Below are 23858 nucleotides of genomic sequence, written 5' to 3'. Positions count from 1 at the left end.
GATCAAAGGTAGTCTGAGGGTCACCAATGAGGTAAATAGTTGTTCAGGACTGTTCTCTAGTTGTGGTAGGATGATTCAGTTGCCTGATAACAGCTGGGACGAAATTGTCCCTGAATCTGGAATCATGAGAAAGATGATAGGGGATCTTATCGTAACATATAAGATTATTAAGGGGTTGGACACGTTAGAGGCAGGAAACATGTTCCCAATGTTGGGGGAGTCCAGAACCAGGGGTCACAGTTTAAGAATAAGGTCTAGGCCATTTAGAACGGAGATGAGGAAAAACGTTTTCACTCAGAGAGTTGTAAATCTGCGGAATTCTCTGCCTCAGAAGGCAGTGGAGGCCAATTCTCTGAATGCATTCAAGAGAGAGCTAGATAGAGCTCTTAAGGATAGCGGAGTCAGGGGGTATGGGGAGAAGGCAGGAACGGGGTACTGATTGAGAATGATCAGCCATGATCATATTGAATGGTGGTGCTGGCTCGAAGGGCCGAATGGCCTACTCCTGCACCTATTGTCTATTGTCTAAAATCTGTGATGAGGCAATTAAACAACTTTGCAGTCTTCAGGCACATTTGAAAGACTACCAGCATGAGCTGGAGGAGGCTCGTGTTTCCAGAGAGGAGATCTTCACTCAGTCAAAGAAGAATGAAAGGAAGTTGTAAAATCTCGAGGCAGAAATCTTGCAACTTCATGAGAGGCGGGCTGCTTTGGAGTGAACCCGTCGCCATGCCAACTTGATGAGTTGGCAGACAAAATTGCAAACAGCACATCTGGGCAATCTGCTCTCCTGGAAGAGCTTGAAGGAGAACAGAGTGGCGTGGAGCACCTCGGTGATGGGTTCCAAGGGACCACGATAGACAATAGACAATAGGTGCAGAACGAGGCCATTCGGCCCTTCGAGCCAGCACCGCCATTCAATGTGATCATGGCTGATCATTCTCAATCAGTACCCCGTTCCTGCCTTCTCCCCATACCCCCTGACTCCGCTATCCTTAAGAGCTCTATCTAGCTCTCTCTTGAATGCATTCAGAGAATTGGCCTCCACTGCCTTCTGAGGCAGAGAATTCCACAGATTCACAACTCTCTGACTGAAAAAGTTTTTCCTCATCTCTGTTCTAAATGGCCTACCCCTTATTCTTAAACTGTGGCCCCTGGTTCTGGACTCCCCCAACATTGGGAACATGTTTCCTGCCTCTAACGTGTCCAACCCCTTAATAATCTTGCGGATGCAGGTTGAAACTCTAAACCCCGGAGCCCGCCAGACAGCACGGGGTTGGACAGGAGGGAGAACATGTAAGGCAACGGCAGAAGCTCAACTTTAAGAATGCGCATAACCTCTCCCGCCCTTTGGTAGGACCTGCTACAGATCTCCGGATCATCGCTGTGGGGAGAGGAAATGCGACAACACATCCGCTGTAAAATCGGCTCCTCTCCCAGCCACAGGCAAACGGGCCACAGCCAAGACCAATTAAGGGTCATTGGGCCAATTAACCCGATCCCACAGGCATTCCCCCAATGAACCCCGGGGTCCAGAGGGGAAGCTGCAAGGATGATTCTACGCACTCTTATTTAAGAATAAGGGGCAGGCCATTTAGGACTGAGATGGGGAAAACAACTTTTCACCCAGAGTTGTGAATCTGTGGGAGTCTCCGCCACAGAAGGCAGTGGAGGTCAATTCACTGGATGTATTCAAGAGAGAGTTAGATATCGCTCTTGGTGCTAACGGAATCGAGGGATATGGGAGGAAAGCAGGAACAGGGTACTGATTTTGGATGATCAGCCATATTGAATGGCGGTGCTGGCTCGAAGGGCCAAATGGCCTACTCCTGCACCTATTTTCTGTTTCTATTTGACTAGATATAAAGCCCATCGGGGGAGTTCACCTTACTGTGTGTGCCAGTGTATTCATTATTAATCTTGCATCATGACCGATGCTACAATGCTTACATGTGGCAGTCTTGTCTGATGTGATCCTCACTGTTATCCCTGTTGCAATACCAGTGTTTTTCTTTTAACCATTTTATCATTGCATGTTGCATGTTTTTCCTGTTACCACAAGATGGAGCAGCAGTGTTTAGAAGTGAATTTGCAGAATTCCTTCAGTAAATCTTGATGCAGCAAGTGTGGAATACAGACTAATAGAGGATATGCCATTCAAATAAATAAAAACGGATTGATCTGCAGTGGCCCTACTTTCAGTTTTTTTAAATGATAAAAGCAGGTCTGATCGACTTGCTATCCTGTTTAAACCTGACATAAAAATCTACAAACATGAGAAACAAGTGCAGGAGAATGCCATTCACTCTTTGTGCCTGCTCCACTGTTTAATACGATCATAGTAGATCTTTCAATCTCGGTCTTGAATGTACTCAGCAATTGTGACTCTGGCTCTCATCTGTAGAGGATCCCATGTTTTACTGCCCTCTCTTCAGTCCTGACTTCAGTCCCTCACTTCAGTCCTCCTTATTTTGAAGCTCTGGCCCCATGTTCTATACACCCCAACCAAAGGACCACGTGAATCCACCCTAACAAGTCCCTTAAGAACTGTACTTTTCATTTTGCACCTCTCATTCTTTTAAACTTTCTTGGGTCTTGACTCCATCTGCTTAATTGTTCCTCATCAGACACCACATGAAAATGGAGGGATATGGGTGAAATGCAGGCAGAAGAGATTAGTTAAACCTGACATCATGTTTGGTATGGACATTGTAGACTGAAAGGCCTGTTTCTGTGCTGCACTCTTCTATGTTCTCAGGCCTTGCCCTCCCCAACCTCCCAACTTACCAAGGCCCATCTGAGGAATTACTCATTAAAGCCCTCGGTAATTTCAGTAAAATCTTATTATTTTTGTACAGTACTCTAATCCACGTGAAATGAAGACTAATATGGCTCTACAAGTTTAGTTTATTTTAGTTTATTGTCATGTGCACCGAGGTACAGTGACAAGCTTTTGTTGCATGCTATCCAGTCAGCAGGAAGACAATACTTGATTCCAATCGAGCCATTACAGCGTATAGATACATGATAAGGGAATAACATTTAGTGCAAGGTTAAGCCAGCAAAGTCCGACCAAGGATAGTCCGAGGATCACCAAAGAGGTAGATAGTAGTTCAGCACGACTCTCTGGTTGTGGTAGGATGATTCAGTTGCCTGATAACAGTTGGAAAGAAACTGTCCCCGAATCTGGAAGTGTGCTTTTCCACACTTCTATACCTTTTGCCTGATGGGAGAGTGGTGAGGATGCGACCCGTCCTTGATTACGCTGCTGGCCTTGTCGAGGCAGCGCGAGGTATAAATGGAGCCAATGGAAGGGAGGTTGGTTTGTGTGATGGTCTGGGCTGCATCCACAATTCGCTGCAATTTCTTGCGGTCTTGGATGGAGCTGTTCCCAAACCCAGCTGCGATGCATCCTCATAAAATGCTTTCCATGGTGCATCTGCAGCAACTTGCTCACAAAGGGCCTGTCAGCAGTGAACGGTTGAAGTGATCTGACCATTCCTCAACGGGCACTTTGGCACTCACGATCAACTGGAGCAGGCAGAGCCTTCAGATGTGGAAGCTTTGGTGTCAGGGGTTCAATTCTACACGTAACAGGTCTTTAAAGGCTGTACGTTTATGATTGGGAAGATCCGAAGATCAGCATGAACCATAATAAGGAAAAGATATAAAACGACTTGTGCAACAAGCATTCTAAAAAAAAATCCCAGCATGATTCCAGATTGCAAACTTTACAGAGTTACATCAAATCAGAAAACACCATTAAAAATACAAATTGTGGAAATTAACCAGCAGTTTAGCAAATTTACTAATGATTTCATTTTAAACCCAGAGGAGACCATGGAGAATATACACCACCTGGTATTCAGTTAAGGAAGGCTAATTAGGCTGGAAGACAATAGGTAAATTGAGAATCTGTTAAACAGGTTGTATCTGTGCATAGCAGCATGTATTAGGGGAATAGACCAGTTATTGTGTGTGTACTTAGCTGATGGTTCCAGATGTTCCAAAGGAAAAACAAACCTCGAAACTATATTTGGAAGATTTTTTGAATGAATTTGTCTTGAGTTCGGCACTCCAAGGAATAAATGAAATGGAGGGTGGGAGTGGGGAGATTGAGGGTGGGAATGGGGAGAGGGAGCGGGTGGTTGGGGAGGAGAGGGAGGGGGGGCAAGGTAGTATGTACCATGACTTGTGAACTATGGAGACAAGCTCCTAGAACTAAATGCATGGAGAAATACCTAATTGGAAATTTTTTGCAATTAAAAAAACAAGTTTCTTTGTCCCTTTACCTCCCTTTCCCTGTCGCTGTCCCTTTACCTCCCCCCTCAACTCCATCCAAGGACCCAAACAGTCTTTCCAGGTGAGACAGAGGTTCACCTGCACCTCCTCCAACCTCATCTATTGCATCCGCTGCTCCAGATGTCAACTTATTTACATCGGCGAAACCAAGCGCAGGCTCGGCGATCGCTTTGCTCAACACCTGCGCTCGGTCCGCGTTGGCCAAACTGGTCTCCCAGTGGCCGAGCACTTCAACCATTCCCATTCCCAGTCTGACCTTTCTGTCATGGGCCTCGTCCAGTGCCATAGTGAGGCCCACCGGAAATTGGAGGAACAGCACCTCATATTTCGCCTGGGCAGTTTGCAGCCCAGTGGTATGAACATCGACTTCTCCAACTTTAGATAGTTCCTCTGTCCCTCTCTTCCCCTCCTCCTTCCCAGATCTCCCTCTATCTTCCTGTCTCCACTTATATCCTTCCTTTGTCCTGCCCCCCTGACATCAGTCTGAAGAAGGGTCTCGACCCGAAACGTCACCCATTCCTTCTCTCCTGAGATGCTGCCTGACCTGCTGAGTTACTCCAGCATTTTGTGAATAAATGCCTTCGATTTGTACCAGCATCTGCAGTTATTGTCTTATACTACCTGTTTCTGAGGTGGATAAATTAATACTTTTGCTGCTTTCCATTGTAATTTCCATTTAGTTTAGGTGACAAAATGGCAGTAAGATCAACATTGTGTAACTTTTCTTTCATTGTGGAGTGGATAGAGTGGGTGGTTTTCAGCATCTGTTCCCCAAAAGCCATTCCTAATCTTGTTTGAGCTAATTTCAGCATTTATTGCCAAGCCAGAGATTAGGCCACCCCTTATTGCCTTTATTGAAGGTTGCATGTCTTATTTTGCTCAGTTTGCACAAAAGGACTGTTTTAGATCTTTGTCTACATTCCACTAATCATAAAGTGAAACGTATTGAATCCATAATTTGGTCCCTGCATTCTTTCCAAGATGTTACTCTCATTTACAAGGTGCTCACTGTTTTTCTTGCTTTTGATCAGTTGTGATGGATTGTGTTCTCCTTTGCTTTCATGTGCTGCTTGCTATAAAATGAAGCCAGATCCCATTTATTCGTTCCACATTTTATAAAGTCGGAAGCTTCTACACTCATGTTGGTTAATGTAGCATGTACTTCTATCCTGAACCATTAGCTACAAGGAGGATAGAGAAACCAATTTAAGTTTCAGCATTGTGGCTGAGTGATATATGATCTTTTGCAATTTTCATTGCATTTCTATATGTGGTATTATGCAACATGTGATTTTAAAGTGAATTTATGTAAAATAAAACTGCCGGAACAACTCCGTAGATCAGGCAGCATCTGTGGAGGCAAAGAGATAGTCGATATTTTGGGTCAAGACCCAGCATCAGTCCTAACTGTGCATTTGCCTCCATGGTAGTTGCCCAATCCACTGAGTTGCTCCAGCACTTTGCCTTTGCTCTAGGTTGCAGCATCTGCAGTCTCTTATGGCTCCAATTTACTTTTGTAGTTCATTTTTATTCACAAAATGAAAAACCGATGATGCTGGAATAAAAGCAGAAAATGTTGAGCATACGCAGCTGATACACGCATGCAGATGTGTGTGTGGGTGTGGAAGTGTGTTTGGGTGTGGAAGTGTGTGTGTGGAAAAAGTGAATCTTTCAGGAATTCTGATAAAATCTCATTCACCTGGTACATTTAACCATGTTCTTTCCTCTGAGCGTGTCGGAAGGAACTGCAGCTGTTGCTTTGTACCAAAGGTAGGCACAAAATGCTGGAGTAACTCCAGTGTTTAGTGCTACATTTTGTGTCCATCTTCTCGCCCCTGAGGTGCTGCCTGACCTACAACATTTTCTGCTTTTATTTCAGTTTTATTTAAGGGTCAAAGAGTTTTGTTAATCATAAGTGGAAGGATAGTCCAAATGAAAGGAAACGTGACTAATCTCTCTGCTGCCAGGGTTTTTGCTTTGAGATGTCTTCTAAAAGGGGAAAGGAAGTTTAAAGTTTGAGTATTTCCACCATTCATGATTTTTTGTCGCTGTTAAGTTTTGTAAATTTCTGTTCTACATCATTTATACTTTATTTACGGATCACGTATCGATATTAAAAGCGGGGAAATATGTGGCACCCGGTTTTTTTTTCTCTTCATCTGTAAACTCGAAAAATATATATATATTCACCTACCGCCGTCTCTAGCATTCTGCACTGAAAGTATCTTTTCAGTCAATAAACTTAAGTAGATCAGCATCTTTGTCGTGTTTTGTTTTGTTATAGAGAGTGATGGGCAGCCTTGTAGGACATGCAGTTTTGCTGCAGTTTGTGGCGTGAGAGGTGATAGGACCTGGCATCATGTTGTTTCCCTCCTTCCTGCATTGATTTTTTTTTTGTGCTGTAGTTTGTATTTTTAAAGCAGCATTCTTGTACGGTCAGTTACTCTGGAGTTCCACAAATATTGTACACGGCTAGTGCTGTCATGTCGCATTGTGCCAGACAATTTTACAAGCTGTTGCTGTGTGACACTGACCCCTGGAATGCTTGTGGAAGTTAATTTATTTCAGGAAACGGCATGTCAAATTTCAGGCAGTGACCAATTGAACAGCAAAGTGCACCTTTTGCCATCACTTTTCATTTGGCTTTCCAAAGCTTGGTCCATCATTTGTCTTGGACTATAACACCAAGGTGAGTTACTGTCAGTGACAATAATATGGCACATCACGCAAAAAGTATTTCAGAGCATCTTTAATACATACTAGACGTTGGGCCATTCCTCGTCGAGGGGGGACAGGGAAGGGGAGAGGGTGTCGTCACTGAGTGAGCCCTATTCCCCACTACCCCCTCTCCTGACCCCCACCTCCCTCCCTCCCCCCACCACCACTTTCCCCTCCCTCCCCCCACCCCCACTTTCCCCTCCTCCCCACCACCGCTCTCTCCTGACGAAGGGCCTGCTTTTGCGTTGTATCTCTAAATTAAACTAAACTAAGCCAGCTCGAGTAGCACTTGTTGAAGAGAAACTAGTCGACATTGTGAGTCGGTGAGCCTTCCTCAGAATGGGGAGAAAGAGTGAAAAGTTAAGTTTCCAAAGCAGAGCTGGGGGGTAGGAGTGAGGTATGAAACAAAATACAATATTATGTCAGCTGCCTCACAGTGTCAGAGACCCGGGTTCAATCCTGACCTCGGTTGCTATCAGTGTGCAGTTTGCTCATTCTCCCGGTAACCATATGGATTTCTTCCGGGTGCTCCAGTTTCTCAATGTGCTGGTTTGTGGGTTAATAGGCCTCGAGAAATCCCCCCAGAGTGTAGGGAAAGGCTGCAAAATTGGGATAACATGGAACTAGTGTGAATGGGTGATCAATGTTTGGCGTGCGTAGACCCCATGGGTCGAAAGGCCTGTTTATAACTTATATCTTTCAATCGGTGAAGACAGGTTAAGACAGATCAGCTGATAAAAAGCATGAGTACTCTCCATTACCCAGCGCATTTTGAAGAACCACGATGAGAAAGGGACATACGCATAATAATAGGAAACAAAGTGAGGCCGGTTCACCTGAAGTTGGAGAATTCAATGACTCCAGCATCTGTATTTTTATTAGTTTTTCCCAAAATGCCCTTGTATTGGATATGTTGATCTGTAGATGCCTTGTTGTTGTTGTTCGTCCTTTGGGTTCGAAGATGACCATGACTTCACTTTCAGTTGGAGGATTAGTGACAGTGGGTCCGGAAGTGAATGGTGAGGCCAATCCGGGCCCGGAAGGCACGCCCACACGCAGGACACAAGTGGATGGCTGCTGTGGATGGAAGTGGAGGTTGCCCGGGCCTTGCGCGCGGTGCGTTTCCTCTGGGCCTCTGCAGTGCGTCTGTTCTCTGCTGCACGGGCTCCTGTGGTGAGCTTGCTACGCCAGGTTGGACGGTCCAGAGCAAGAGACTCCCAAGTGCTGAGGTTGATGTCCAAGTCTTTGAGGAACACTTTGAGGCAGTCTCAAAGGACTGCCTCAAAGTAGATGCCTTAATTGATGGTGAACACCAAAGTCCCCATGACATAAAATGGAAGTCCATGCCGTTCTCCTTCTGCCTTGACTGCTGTTCTTCCCCCAACCAATTAACACCAAAGATAGACACTAAAAGCTGGGGTGACTCAGCGGGTCAGGCAGCATCTCTGGAGAAAATAATTAGGCAATGTTTTGGGTCGAGACCCTTCTTCAGCCCAAAACGGGTTAGTGTTTCTTCCACTCAGCATTTCATGACACTTGCTGGTCGGGACTAATGGTTTAATTTACCCGTATAACAACTGTCAGCCACTCGTTCAAGTAATTCATTATATGAAGTGCTTTGAAACATTTCAGACTGACACTTAAGCAATGCAAATATTAATTGTAGTGATAAATGTGGATCTGAAGATACTTGTGTTTGCCCTGTCGTTTAAACGAGCTGAAAATCCACCCCTCCACGTTGACTTGCTGTTTTTAGAGCGGAAAATCCATGCGCTTTTCTTTTCCTCACTGAATTTTTGTACCCCTCAAAGGGTTAATATAATTAAACTCATTAATTTTTTTTTTCCTAATGATTTTTCTACTTCATTGAAATTGTTAATCTGTGGAACACAGCAGTTGTCTTTCTGCTGTGTTCATAACTTGTGTCTGGAGATACAAGACAATTTGAAGTTTCAATTGCTTCCCCACTTGACTTGACACAATTAACTGAGTGCATGACATGTTGATTGCTGGTGGTTTCAGCTGAAGGGTGTACTGCTGCTAAGTGTCATATTCCAGTGGGCATTTTGAAGAATTCCTCAACATTTGATAGGCTTTGCAATCCCTCTTTTGGCCTCGCTATAACCACGGGAGTACAGAAGTTCATTAAAACGCTGGATATTTGTATTTTTCACCCAAGGAGATCAAACTTGTTGATATTGTAGGGGCTGCAAATGTATTTACTCTTAATTCGTCTGGGTGCTGGGTTCTTTTGTGTTCCCAATTTTTAATTTGGATCATTGCTGATCTCTTGCCATTCCCTATAAATTACCAGAGGAACATTTTACACAATCCCAGTGTACATCGATTCCCTCTTAAAGCACTTCACTAAATTAAAACTGATGCAATCGATTTGAGTTGGATTTGATAAACTTCCTCTTAAGTTGCAGGGTGTACAGCTAGTACAGCAGTACAGTAAGAGGAGGTTTTCGAGAATAATCCCAGGAATGATTAGGTTAACATATGATGAGCGTTTGACGGCACTGGGCCTGTACTCGCTGGAGTTTGGATGGATGAGGGGGGACCTCACTGTAACTTACCGAATAGTGAAAGGCCTGGATAGAGTGAATGTGGAGAGGATGTTTCCACTAGTGAGGTAGTCTAGGACCAGAGGCCGTAGCCTCAGCAGAGGACATACATACCTTAAGAAAGGAGATGAGCAGGAAGATTCCACTGATTCGTCACCCTCTGGAGAGAAGGAATAGGTGCCATTTTGGGTCCAGTCCCTTCCTCAAGACTGAAGGGTTCCGACCCGAAACTTCACCTATTCCTTTTATCCAGAGATGCTGCCTGACTCGCTGAGTTACTCCAGCTTTTTGCGTCTATCGTAGGTATCACCTACTTGCCTTTGCCTCCCAACACCTCGCTTCTTTTGCCCATTATCCTGCACCATTCCTTGGACCAGCACCACCTACCAGCTCCTTTCCTACACCTTCCACTCTCCTCTTTATACCAGCTCCTTTCTTACCCCTTCCACTCTCCTCTTTATACTGCCTGTCTTCCCTCTCCACTCTTGATTCTGATGCAGGGTCTCAATCCAAAACATTGGTAATTCCTTGCCCCCCCCCCCCCCCCTCCCTCAACAGAAGCTGTTTGGCTCGCTGAGTTCCTCTAGCAGCTTGTTTTTTTAAACTCCAGATTCCTGCATTTACGTTCCCTTGCGTCTCTCCCTCCTCCGAGTAATGCTTACTTGTTTGAAAGTATTTAACACAATTCAGGGAGCCTGTTTTGACATTGAAGGAGTTGCAAATTTCCATTAGGACACAAAGGTTGAAAGAGTTTTCGGAATAAGGTCACGGCCAAAGCAAATGATTAGATGATTGGGTAGATAAATTTGGATAAAGAGACATTGGTAGAGATTTAATTTAGCAGTCGTTTCGACCTGTGTGGGCAGCCAGCCAATTCCAATCTTTGCCACAGAGAACTGCCTGCAGCTGAGATAAAGAATATTCAGGTGGCCTGCTTGTGTGTTACCTGAAATTTTCAATAATGTCTTTGTCATTCACATTCTCTTTGAATGACCTGGATGTCATTGTATATAAAATGTGAGGGTAAGAGTGAGAAGCAGATGTAAAAAAAAATAAGCAAGTGAGTTTTCATGCGTATCTGCATGAAAATCTATTTCCTTTTAATTTTAATGTTTATGCCAAATTTACATTTTTTGACTTGGGCAAGAAAGATCATCTCTGTGCTTCCCTTGTTGCAGTGGAAAGTGTGGCGTTCCCTCTTAAATATGTGCATTACCATTAAAATCAATTCACTTTGAAGAGCAGACAGGTATTAAATTGAATTTCGAATGCATTGGATAAAGGCCCTGTGATTATTTGTAAAGATCTACCGCTTTGCGTGGCGATTTATTTTAATTGCCTTTGTCACGGAGGCTTTTAGACTTCTTATTTATTGCATATTTACGGACACCATTCTGGTTGGTCATGGACTTGCAAGATCAGATAGTTCATTTTTCTTTGCCAGTGGAGCATTATTGTTGATGATTAAAACCAAGTTCTGCTGTTCGTTGAAGTGGCCAGAAGTAGAATTCAAAGAAAATGTCAGTTTTTCTTTGAGTTTTAACGTTGACATCAATTAATCAGACATTTCTGGAGTCAAATCTTTTATTAAAAAATATTGCTCAATTCTCCATTGTCTCATTTTTGCTCTATTGCCTGTAAACTTATTGTAAATATTAAACATTTATATTCATATCACCATGGATTTTGTTTTTATTATCATATCATTTATGTCAATTCTGGCATGTAATTATTACATTTTGTTAACCAATTTGTAACCACTGTATATCTTTTTTTAATAAATGATTCGTTGGAATTGCTCGGGAGTTTACGGGCTCTCGGGGATTGTGCAAGATGGTCAGTAACTGTGTGAGAAGAAACTGCAGGTGCTGCTTTATACCAAAGATAGACACAACATGCTGGAGTAACTCAGCGGGTCAGGCGCCATCTCTGGAGAAAGAAAAGGGGTGACCTTTCTGGTCGGAACTCTTCCTCGGACTGTGTCAGGGTGAAGAGCTGTGGCAGGCGGGCGTACTCCATTTGACCTCTGGATCGATTTTTGTTCCCCCGTTTTACTGAGGGCCAGATGTTAATGTTCTATTCATACCTCAAGTCTGAACAGCAAGTGGTGACTTGGCTATGTTTGTTTTCCTCTTCGCCCTTTATGGAAGTACTCATACTGTGCTTGCTGTGGACAGTTTGAACAATGTGACACTTGCCATCTGTAAAATTCTGATGCAAATCCCTGTTATACTAATTTGGCAATACACACTGGTCTCTTGTCAGGCTTCTGAAATCTTAGCTTCATGTGGCACTTTTTGTTAATTGTAATGCTTTTATTTTTCTCTGAATCTCTTTGCGCCTCTGCCTGTGTCCACCAACTCCGTGCCATCCAGCGATCACCCCGTACACCAGCACTGTCCTACAAACTAGGAACAACTTAGATTTAGATTTAGAGATACAGCGCAGAAATAGGCCCTTCGGCCCACCGGGTCCGCGCCGCTCAGTGATCCCCGCACACTAACACTATCCTACACCCACTAGGGACAATTTTTTACATTTGCCCAGCCAATTAGCCTCCTCCAGTGCCATAGTGAGGCCCACCGGAAATTGGAGGAACAGCACCTCATATTTCGCCTGGGCAGTTTGCAGCCCGGTGGTATGAACGTCGACTTCTCCAACTTTAGATAGCTCCTCTGTCCCTCCCTTCCCCTCCTCCTTCCCAGATCTCCCTCTATCTTCCTGTCTCCACCTATATCCTTCCTTTGTCCCGCCCCCCTGACATCAGTCTGAAGAAGGGTCTCGACCCGAAACGTCACCCATTCCTTCTCCCGAGATGCTGCCCGACCTGCTGAGTTACTCCAGCATTTTGTGAATAAACCTACAAACCCGTACGTCTTTGGAGTGTGGGAGGAAACGGAAGATCTCGGAGAAAACCCACGCAGGTCACGGGGAGAACGTACAAACTCCGTACAGACGGCGCCCGTAGTCAGGATCGAACCCGGGTCTCCGGCGCTGCATTCGCTGTAAGGTAGCAACTCTATCACTCCGCCACCGTGCTGCTCTTTTGTCACATGGAAGTCTTGCCTGCAATGGAATATTTGGAGCAAATGTACTTGGGCTGTTCACCACGTTGCACAATTTCATTTCCGGGTACACAAACTGACGCAGTCGTATTGATGAGACCTCAGGAAGTTTTTGTATTAGATGGCTTATTGAGGCGAGATTCATGCTCTGCAGAAATTTGGAGCGGGCAACATAGTAGGCAAAAGTTTTATTTTTGGAGGAGAGCCTGGATGGCAATCAGTTGGAAAACAAAATGGCGCAATCTCTGGTCAGCGTGACCGTAGCTCTGGCCCCGCCTGTGTCGCCTATACTCAATGGTCCTGATCTTGCAGCAAGTTTCCCTTTCGCCTCCAGGGAAGCTTTCTGGAAACAGTCTGCTTTCCTCCAAAATTCTCACCAGTGTAGCACTCAGCACTGCACTGCTCTTGGCTGTAACTAAAATCCTAAAGACCTTTTTTGTGGGCATCAACCTGCAGCTTGCTGATTCAGCAAAGATCATACAAAGTTAGCCAGAGTGACAATATTTGTGAGACCAGTTTAAGACCCTTTCCTTCTCTCAGACAGAGATGCTGTCTGCCCCGCTGAGTTACTCCAGCATTTTGTGTCTATCTTCGGTTTAAACCAGCATCTGCAGTTCCTTCCAACATATTAAGAAACATTTGGACAGGTACATACATGGATAGGACAGGTTTAGAGGGGTGTGGGTCAAACGCAGACAGGTGGGACTAGTGTAGATGGGGCATGTTGGTCGATGTGGGCAAGTTGAGCCGAAGGGCCTGTTTCCACGCTGTGTGTCTCTTTGAGTTGTATCTACCACAACTTCTGCTAAGTGCCCCTGTGTTTAAGATGAACCTTTCTCTGTCCACCATATTCTGTAAAAGCAAAGGTTGAAGTGGTTCATGGTTTACTGTGGCTAGTGCAGGAGACAAAGCAGTTGAAAGATGGAGCAAGTTGATTTTTTTTGTTTATTTCTCTCTCTCTCTCTCTCTCTCTCTCTCTCTCTCTCTCTCTCTCTCTCTCTCTCTCTCTCTCTCTCTGCCTGACTCGCGGAGTTACTCTTGGAACTTTGTGTTTCATCTCCATTTTAACGTTGACAGGGGGTTCAGTTGCTTGCAGAACAACACATTGCCAGCAGATGGTGCCACCTACTTGCATGTTGCGCAGTATTGCAAAATAGCATCAGTGGATTTAAGTGAATTTTGGAACTTCTTTTAATATAAAATTGATTTTTTTTTCCTGCAGCAATAAACATAATGTTCTTACAGAGAGATAAGATCAATAAGAAATTAATTTAACCTTTTCTTTTCTCTGAAGAAATATGATTTTGCAAACATTTGAACTCGGCGAACTCTTGCAATTTTAATCTTTCTCGGCACCAAAGCTGTGTTATTGTATATTACTGATAATTGAAAAATGGTAACATGTATAAACTTGGGATTCGTTTAAAAAGGAAAGGCTGCAATATTAATCTGAAGAAGTATAATCAATATCTCCAGCAATTTTTGTTTAAAAAGTCAGTATGAAACAAAAGTAGATTTACTTTTTATTGCCAGACTCATGGCTATTTTGCTATAGTGTCTTGTGAGCACAGAAGTCAATAAAAATGGGCTTCTACATGAAACTACTTTGGTATCTGTCAGCATATATCTGAGGGATTTGGTCGCCTGTAATTATTTTCCCTGCTTTATAATGCAGTCGACATTGAAAGCCGATAGACTTGTCTAACATTCAAGCTGGGGGTTTTATCGAAGCCAGCTGCCTGTTAATGCATGTTGCCTTGATGCCGAATGCAAGCATCTTTCATAGATTACGAAACATATTTCAAGAGCCTATGTTTTTTTCCATTTATTACACTCTCTGGGTCTGCCGCAAACCATTACTGTCTGTGGGGGACACGCTGCCCTCTCCCTGATCTCCTGAAGAGGTTGGTTCTTTGCTAGCTTCCCATTCTGCACTGTCAGCATTATTAGTGTGCGAGCTTTGAGAGAGGGTGTATAAGTAAACCTGATCCTGCCCTCTCCATACGTGCAATGGGGGTCTCAAACCGCCACTGTGTGCCAGACCGATTCCTCCAACCCAGGTGATCTGAGACCAGTGAAAGCACGTTGACCCATGGCAGTAGAAACTTTGCCAGTCCGTCTCCTCTAACTGTGTGGTCTAAACTACAGTCATTCCCAGTCTGTGTCTCGGCCGAAAACAATCTTGCTGAAACATTGAGGGCAAACCCAGTGAAGGACGGTGAGCGGTTTATCTGTGGAATTCTCTGCCTCAGAGGGCAGTGGAGGCCAATTCTCTGAATACATTCAAGAGAGAGCTAGATAGAGCTCTTAAGGATAGCGGAGTCAGGGGGTATGGGGAGAAGGCAGGAACGGGGTAATGATTGAGAATGATCAGCCATGATCACATTGAATGGCGGTGCTGGCTCGAAAGGCCGAATGGCCTTCTCCTGCACTTATTTTCCATTGTCTATTATGGTGTCCCAGTCAACGAAACAATGGCGCAGCGGTAGAGTTGCTGCCTTACAACGCCAGAGACCCGGGTACGATCCAGACCATGGGCGCTGTCCGTACGGAGTTTGTTTGTTCTCCCCGTGACCGCGTGGGTCTTCTCCGGTTGCTCTGGTTTCCCTCCCACATTTCAAAGACGTAAAGGTTTGTCGGTTTATTGGCCTCCGTAAAATGTTTAAAATTGTCGCCAGTGTGCAGGACAGTGGCGGTGTTTGTGGGTGGATGCAGACTCGGTGGCCAAAGGATCTGTTTCTGCCACTGTATCTCTAAAGTCAAGTAGACCTGAAATGCAGGACCTTTTCATTTAGGGCCTTGCCTTGCACAATGTAGCATAATTCTGATGGCCTAATTCTGGTCCTATGTCTTATGGTCTTGTGGAAATGGCAGCTCCACCGCAGCCGCTCATCCCATTTCCTTAGACCAGCCTGCCCGAGGGGATGAAGACCATCCCTGTTACTGCCGTGTGACCCGAGGCTCACTGTGCTGTGGCAGACTCGGGATGACTCATTTCAAGTAATGATCTGTTGTTTTATTTTGATAAAGCATCCAGCTTTGCTGATGCTGTGCTGTGCTGCCTGAGGTGACGTGCTTCTCCGACCAGCAGGTCAGTCTCCAGCAGGAGGCGAAAACGTGAAGCGAGACACACTTCTAACTAGTTGAGAGTAGTACTGTTAGCACAAATCCTGCTACAGATGGCGTGGCCTCTTGGATAGTAAAAGAAAGTATAAGAAAATAACTGCAGATGCTGGTACAAATCGAAGGTGTTTATTCACAAAATGCTGGAGTAACTCAGCAGGTCAGGCAGCATCTCAGGAGAGAAGGAATGGGTGACGTTTCGGGTCGAGAACCTTCTTCAGACCCTTTTGTCTGGAGTCTGAAGAAGGGTCTCGACCCGAAACGTCACCCATTCCTTCTCTCCTGAGATGCTGCCTGACCTGCTGAGTTACTCCAGCATTTTGTGAATAAACACCCTGGATAGTAAAGATGCATGGCAGGGTGGGGAGGGTGGGGGGGGGGGGGGGGAGGTGGCTAAAGATGGCGGGAAGCATCATTTTTCAGACAATAATGGTTAAACAGCATTGTAATCTTGCCGCAATTGCCCATGTCGATCACGCAGATAAGAAAACCTAGTGTGGTGAAAACTGGTGTGGAGTCATTCACATCATTAGAGTATACCAAGCTGCCTTGTATCCATTATAAACCCATTAGGACTGGTAAATTGTTCTGTGTAGTAATTTTCAGCTATTCCAAATTCAGGTTAATCATAAATGGGCATGACACCCTGATTTAAAAATATTTATTTTTGTAATAAACTTGCTTTCAATTGAATTAATGAAACAACTGTGTTAATAAGACTGAACGCTTGCATATATATCAAGGCACAGTTTTATACTGCCACAATTTTTTCTATAAATTAAGCCCCCTAAAATGCTGCCAAATTTGATTCCTTTGATTGATCACGGCGAAAACTGTCTACCCTGTCAGAAGCCTAGTTAATGAATAGCATCGAGTAAATTAAAAACAGACTAAAATGGACTCCGGTTTTCCAGCTTTCTTTCAGCAGCTCAGTCAGGTGCCCGAGTCTTGGTGCGGTTATGAAGTCGTTCTTCACAGCAGCGGCAAACTAACTTACTCTGTCATGACATAATGCACTGTTGCATGTAATTTGTGAGCTTTCTATTGATTGAGGTTTGAATATTGATTGCCGGTGCTTGGGATTGAAGCACTTTTCAATTGTTACCACGCACTTCATGTTCTCAAGTCTGCGGAAGCATAAAGTCTTGGGGATATTTGCAGAATACAGTTTGCTTCTTTTTGACTACGATGTGCAGCATCTTTCATTCGACCCTTACAATCATCTGCAACTCTACCTTTCCACATCCGATTTAAAAAATAAATAAATTCTAGGATTGAGATTAGTTCCACACATCAGGTTAAAGGTTGAAAACGATAGAGAGACAGAATAACTCCTCATTTGTGTGTGTGTGTAAAGCACCACACAACCTTTTCCAAACATTTACGATCAGAAATGGGAATTCATTGCATTTAAAGTAACGCTCTTTTACGGGAACACAATGAATTGATTGAAAGATACAACTTGGAAGCAGGCCCTTCTGCCCACCCACTTTCATATCTACTCCTTGCACACTAGGGGCAATTTACAGAGGCCACAAGCTCCCGTGTCTTTGGCACGTGGGAGGAAACCGGAGCACCCAGAGGAAACCCACACAATCTGTTGATTAGCACTGTTTGATTAGTACGGGTGTCAGGGGTTATGGGGAGAAGGCAGGAGAATGGGGTTTGGAGGCAGAGATGGATTAGCCACGGTTGAATGTTGATGGGCCAAATGGCCTAATTCTACTCCTATTCCTTATGACCTCATGACAGTCCCCGAGTTTGAGATCGAACCCTGGTATTTGGCACTGTGAGGCTGTAGCTTCTACGGCTGTGCCATTGTGCTCTGCATATGTAGGTTGTCATAGGTTTTATCAAAGATTTTTTATAAGTTGGTTGTTGTCTATTGATTCTGATGCATAGAGGCAATAGTTCTCCACCCCCTCCACCCACCGCCCACATCAGATTTTACGCAGTCTTCCATCAGAGAAGAAAATGACAAAATCACCGGTTTTAATTTGATGCTCCTTTAAAGCCTGCTAGAGTACACAGTCATTAAAAAGGAATATTGTCGCATGTACTTCAGAAGCACCTTGCCCCCCCCCCCCGTCTCCTTTTAACTCTCATCCTATGAAGAAAGCAGAAATAAACAGGACAATTTTTCAGACTCAACTACAGCAGTGCTCACATCCAATTAGTGGTCTTTTGTGATCTGTAGTTTGGCCGAAATTGCATTATCTGTGCCGGCTTGTGTTGCATATAATTGATTTGCAGTGCAGCTACTTAAACCTCAGTTTCCACAACCCACCCCCCACCTCCACGACTGTACTCCTGATGCCAGCCAATATACTATTGAGTGAGATGATGAATTACCCCAACTTCTGATGCTAATGCATCAAGGAAGAAATTGCACGCTACACAGAGTGCCACTGACAGTAGTACTGCATCAGAGCTCGGCGCAAGGAAAGACTCCCAGTTCGTAAAAGAGGGAAGAAGAAAAAAAAAAAAAAATCCATCCCCTGCCAGTGTCAACAAGTGAATGTTTTTAAGGAGGAGAGGTGACATTCGGTAGGCTGCTGAAGGACTTGTTGGCAGCAGATTGCGTTACTGTCACAGGCACTAAGTTTTATTTTTGTATTGCTGGTGGGTTCTGCTTGCAGCAGGTTGATGGAGCAGATTTCTGACAGCTGCTGGGCACAACAAATTAAGTTGACAGTGATGTATGGGAGCATTATGGCACGATGATCCTGCCACAGCTCCACTGGACTCCTCTTGCTACTTTTGGCTCTTGTTAGTATCTGTTAGGCTGCTAAGTAATGAAATTCTGTTGACTGACTTATGCTTCTCTTTTTCTTCCCCCCCCCCCACCCCCCTCCCTTTTTCTCTCTTTCTCTGTCCTGTGTTCCCTGTCGTTGCCCCCTGACCCTTCCCCATTCATCTCTTGATTCCCAGACCCATCCGAACGCAAGCAAGCTGCCCTTGAAGGAATCCTTCACCTTTGACGACTACAGGTCGGTATTTAAAAGCAAGAGTTAAAGAAGAACATGTTTTTCTTTTTTAAAAAAGGAAAACAATTGTTCTTTTTTTTAAAAAAGTGTCAGCACAATCGCGTGAGATATTTTCTGAAGCATGCGTGTGAACCCACTGCCTTATTTTAATAACATGGACCCCTGTGCACTTGCGATCCATCCATTTCATCAACAGTCCTGCCGCCCAACCAAAGATGTAGAATGTGTCGTCTTAAATGCTCTGCGATTGAGTGAAGTACAGCACTTCTCAAAAGCAATGACCTCAAAACTGGAATTTAGAAGGATGAGAGGAGATCTTATCGAAACGTATAGAAGATTATTAAGGGGTCGGACACGTTAGAGGCAGGAAACATGTTCCCAATGTTGGGGGAGTCCAGAACAAGGGGCCACAGTTTAAGAATAAGGGGTAGGCCATTTAGAACAGAGATGAGGAAAAACTTTTTCAGTCAGAGAGTTGTGAATCTGTGGAATTCTCTGCCTCAGAAGGCAGTGGAGGCCAATTCTCTGAATGCATTCAAGAGAGAGCTAGATAGAGCTCTTAAGGATAGCAGAGTCAGGGGGCATGGGGAGAAGGCAGGAATGGGGTACTGATTGAGAATGATCAGTCATGATCACGTTGAATGGCGGTGTTGGCTCGAAGGGCCGAATGGCCTCCTCCTGCACCTATTGTCTATTGTCTATTGTCTAAAAGTCCTCTTTCCTCCGAATGCAAATTGTTGTAAGATCCTAGATACAAGTCTGAGGTTTGGCAGCATACAGAGGATACCTTTTGGTTTGTCGGACGTCCGTGTGTAGCTGCAGGGATTGGCAGCAGACATGTCACTTTTGAAGTTCATTACATGACTTCAAGTTGAATCGTGGAGAACCCCGAGGAGCAGGATGGCCCACTGATGTTCTTGGGATCGATCGTAAAGGACATCTTTGGAAAACGGTTATATAGTTTTCTCCATGTGCAGGAAGGAACTGCAGATGCTGGTTTGAACCGAAGATAGACACAAAAAGCTGGAGCAACTCAGCGGGTCAGGCAGCGTCTCCGGAGAGAAGCAATAGGTGACATTTTGGGTCGAGACCCTTCTTCAGATTGAGAGTCACGGGAAAGGGAAACGAGAGATCTAGACAGTGATAGAGAGAGATAGGTATGCAAAAAGTAACGATGATCAAGGAAAGGTGGAGCCCACAATGGTCCATTGTTGGCCGTAGGCTCGGTGAATAACGAGTTATACAGACAGTGAAACTCAACAGGACGACAGTGACCTGGATGGGGGAGGGGCGGGGAGAGAGGAGATGCAAGATTGAAGTTAGAGAAATCAATATTCATAGTTTTCTCCGGGTTTCTCACTTCTTGCCTGTTTCATGAACACCAGATGCAGTCATTATTTTTAGAGCTAATAAAAGCACTAAAAATGTTGGGTAAATATCAGTTCACTTGTAATTTAGTGGCAGGGTAATTTGTCTGGTTAATTGTTATCAGTAATTTCTTGGAAAGTCATTGAAACAATGACTACATTTAAAAGGCCTTTGGACGGGTACATGGATAGGAAAGTTTTAGTCCCAAATGCAGGCAAATGGTGCCGGCTTCGGTAGGCATCTTGGTCAGCACGAACAAGTTGGGCCGAAGGTTCTGTTTCCGTGCTGTATGGCTCCATGACTCCAAATGCCTGACCGATCCTGAGGGCAACAATTATTTCATTCTTGCCCATGGATTGAGACTTGCGCTTTAAATATGTGATTGACGTTGAAAGGTTCTGCCAATACCTGACAAAGGCGAGCTTCATCATGGAGGCAGGAGGTGGGGGTAGAAGGAATCGTACCCCTTCTGCATCCCGGGACTAATCCTTCCATTGATCTACCTTTCTGATCCGAGTGTATCTGCCTCATAGGATTTATTGTGAACCTGAAAAAAATGTTTGATAACCTAGCCGGCCAGATTTGCCTGTATTTAGGATGAGACCATTCCGACATTTTGGAAATGCGGACAAGTAATGAGAGACTTTGGAAGAAAATGTAACTGGCAAAGTCATCTTGCAATGATGTCCTCTGTGGTCTTGGCATAAGTAATGGCAGTGGGACTGGTTGACCTGGCTTTTGACCCCATTCCCTCTTTCTGTGTGATTGTGGCTGTTTACCTCTGCTACACTTTCATGCCATATCAAAATATTCTTTTAATTCCTTCAGTACCAAAACAAAATCGACTGACTTTGAATGTATGTGACTGTCATAAGCCGTAAACCACAAATCTCAGAAGCAGTAAACTCCTTCGTTCGGAGGAGATTCGAAAGGTTCGGAGCTCTCTAAGTGAAGACATTTCTTCTCATCTCAGCCTTAACCTGGATATCATTGTGCATCATTCTTCAATAATTATGTAATGTTGAGCTGAAACACATGTGGAAGATAGACACAAAGCGCTGGAGTAACTCAGCGGGTTAGGCAGCATCTCGGGAGAAAAAGGATGGGTGACATTTTGGGTCTGAACCCCTCTTCATACTCATGCTCACAAGCACACATACTTGGGTTTAGCTTTATTCTGACGTGTACCGGGGTACAGTGAAAAGCCTTGTTTTGTGTGGAATCCGATCGGACCAGATAATACTACACATAAATACAAATGCATCAACTTCAGGTACAATAGGTAGAGCAAAGAGGAAAATACAGTGTGCAGAATATACTTTACAAAATGCCAAGAGTGAGTCAAGAGTGTTTTATTGTCAGTGTAGGAAAAAACTGCAGATGGTGGATAAAATCGAAGGTAGACACAAATGCTGGAGTAACTCAGCGGGTCAGGCAGCATCTCGGGGGAGAAGGAATGGGTGACGTTTCGGGTCGAGACCCTTCTTCAGACCCGAAACGTCACCCATTCCTTCTCTCCCGAGATGCTGCCTGACCCGCTGGGTTACCCCAGCATTTGTGTCTACCTAGTGTTTTATTGTCATATGTCTCCGATGGAACAATGAAATTCGTACATGCAGCATGTAACAGAATATGTAAACATAGTACACTGTGAACAAAATAATAAACAAGAGAAAAAAAAAGTTCAGTCTGTGTGCATCCTGAATGTACAATGTAGTTTACAATTAGTTGCTTTCCAACACTGGCATATCCAATTGTAAATCAGATCTGGTGCCTGAAGAGTGGCAGGTTGAATACATACCGACATGGTGTAAAAGCAGCAACATTTGTTTATGCGTTGCTTCCCGCATGGGCTGTCATGGCCTTCCTTGGAAGGCCAAACACAAAGTGAGATTTGTAAAACATAAGTGGGATATGTCAAGAGAAGAATGTTTTTGGAAGCTTTTGCTGGAAAATTTGGTGAAAGGCCTAGATAGGGTAGATGTGGAGAGGATGTTTCCATTAGTGGGACAATAGACAATAGGTGCAGAAGGAGGCCATTCGGCCCTTCCAGCCAGCACCGCCATTCAATGTGATCATGGCTGATCATTCTCAATCAGTACCCCGTTCCTGCCTTCTCCCCATACCCCCTGACTCCGCTATCCTTAAGAGCTCTATCTAGCTCTCTCTTGAATGCATTCAGAGAATTGGCCTCCACTGCCTTCTGAGGCAGAGAATTCCACAGATTCACAACTCTCTGACTGAAAAAGTTTTTCCTCATCTCAGTTCTAAATGGCCTACCCCTTATTCTTAAACTGTGGCTCTTTGTTCTGGACTCCCCCAACATTGGGAACATGTTTCCTGCCTCTAACGTGTAACGAGAGTCCAGGACCAGAGGCCACAGTCTCCGAATAAAAGGACGCACCTTTAGAAAGGAGAAAACGAGGAATTTCTTTAGCTAGAGGGTGATGAATCGTTGGAATTCATTGCCATAGACGGATGTGGAAGCCAAGTCATTGGGTATTTTTTTAAGTGGAGATTGACAAGTTCTTGATTAGTAAGGGTGCCAAATGTTATGGGGAAAAGGCAGGAGAATGTGGTTGAGAGGGAAAGATCGATCAACCATGATTGAACAGTGTTGTTGTTGTTGTTCGTCCTTCGGGTTCGAAGACGACCATGACTTCACTTTCAGTTGGAGGATTGGTGACTGTGGGTCCGGAAGTGACTGGTGAGGCCAATCCGGGCCCGGAAGGCACGCCCATACGTAGGTCACAAGTGGATGGCTGCTGCAGTGGAAGTGGAGGTAGCCCGGGCCTTGCGCGCGGTGCGTTTCCTCTGGGCCTCTGCAGTGCGTCTGTTCTCTGTTGTACGGGCTCCTGTGGTGAGCTTGCTACGCCAGGTTGGACGGTCCAGAGCAAGAGACTCCCAAGTGCTGAGGTTGATGTCCAAGTCTTTGAGGGATACTTTGAGGCAGTCCTTAAACCGTTTATTCTGTCCTCCTACTGAGCGCTTGCCCTGAACACAGTTCTCCATACAGAAACTGTTTTGGCAGTCGACTCTCGAGGCATTCTGACGATATAGCCTGCCCATCTGGCTTGGGCTTTCCGTAGGAGGGTGTGGACGCTGGGGATTCAGGCCCGTTCCACGGCCTCTGTGTCGGGAATTTTGTCCTGCCACCTGATGTGAAGGAGCCTGCGTAGGCAGCTCAAGTGAAAGTGGTTGAGCTGTTTGGCATGTCTGCTGTAGACAGTCCAGATTGAACAGTGGAGCAGACGTGATGGGCAGAATGGCATAATTCGGCTCCTATGACTTATGATCGTATGAACTTATGAAAATTTGGTACTTTGTGCATGACACCATCACAGGTTCCATTCGAGACAGCATAGCCCCATGTACACAAATGTCCATGTGTGAAAATGTTCACGTTTCATATGCACTCGCCAATGCACACATCCAATTTCACTACTGCTGCTTTTTATGTTTTTTGACAGGTGGGCGGTATCTTCAGTCATGACCCGTCAGAACCAAATTCCAACCGAGGATGGATCCCGGGTCACTTTGGCCCTGATACCTTTGTGGGATATGTGTAATCACACCAATGGCTTGGTAGGTGAAAACCCCCTCACTTACACAGTTTGACAAGTTTAATTCTACAGGTCAGTTTCGCACAGAGGATGGTGGGTATATGGAACGAGCTGCCAGAGGAGGTAGTTGAGGCAGGTACTATCACAACATTTTAAAAGACATGT

General features: G+C 44.7%; 1 protein-coding gene across 2 annotated transcripts in view; it reads left to right on the top strand.

Annotated features, from left to right (window-relative positions):
• Positions 1-23858, top strand: part of setd3 (SET domain containing 3, actin histidine methyltransferase) — a 110694-nt gene that overhangs the window by 60840 nt on the left and 25996 nt on the right. For both annotated transcript variants that reach the window (XM_078406852.1, XM_078406853.1), the window contains exons 7-8: positions 18707-18765; positions 23601-23715. In XM_078406852.1, the coding sequence (XP_078262978.1) occupies positions 18707-18765; positions 23601-23715 (174 nt within the window). The remainder of the gene's footprint in view (positions 1-18706; positions 18766-23600; positions 23716-23858) is intronic.

The sequence above is a fragment of the Rhinoraja longicauda genome, chromosome 10 (genome assembly GCF_053455715.1).
Source record: "Rhinoraja longicauda isolate Sanriku21f chromosome 10, sRhiLon1.1, whole genome shotgun sequence".
NCBI classification, from domain to species: Eukaryota; Metazoa; Chordata; class Chondrichthyes; order Rajiformes; family Arhynchobatidae; genus Rhinoraja; species Rhinoraja longicauda.
The sequence above is the reverse complement of the archived record's forward strand: the minus strand, read 5'-3'. Positions and strand labels throughout refer to the sequence as shown.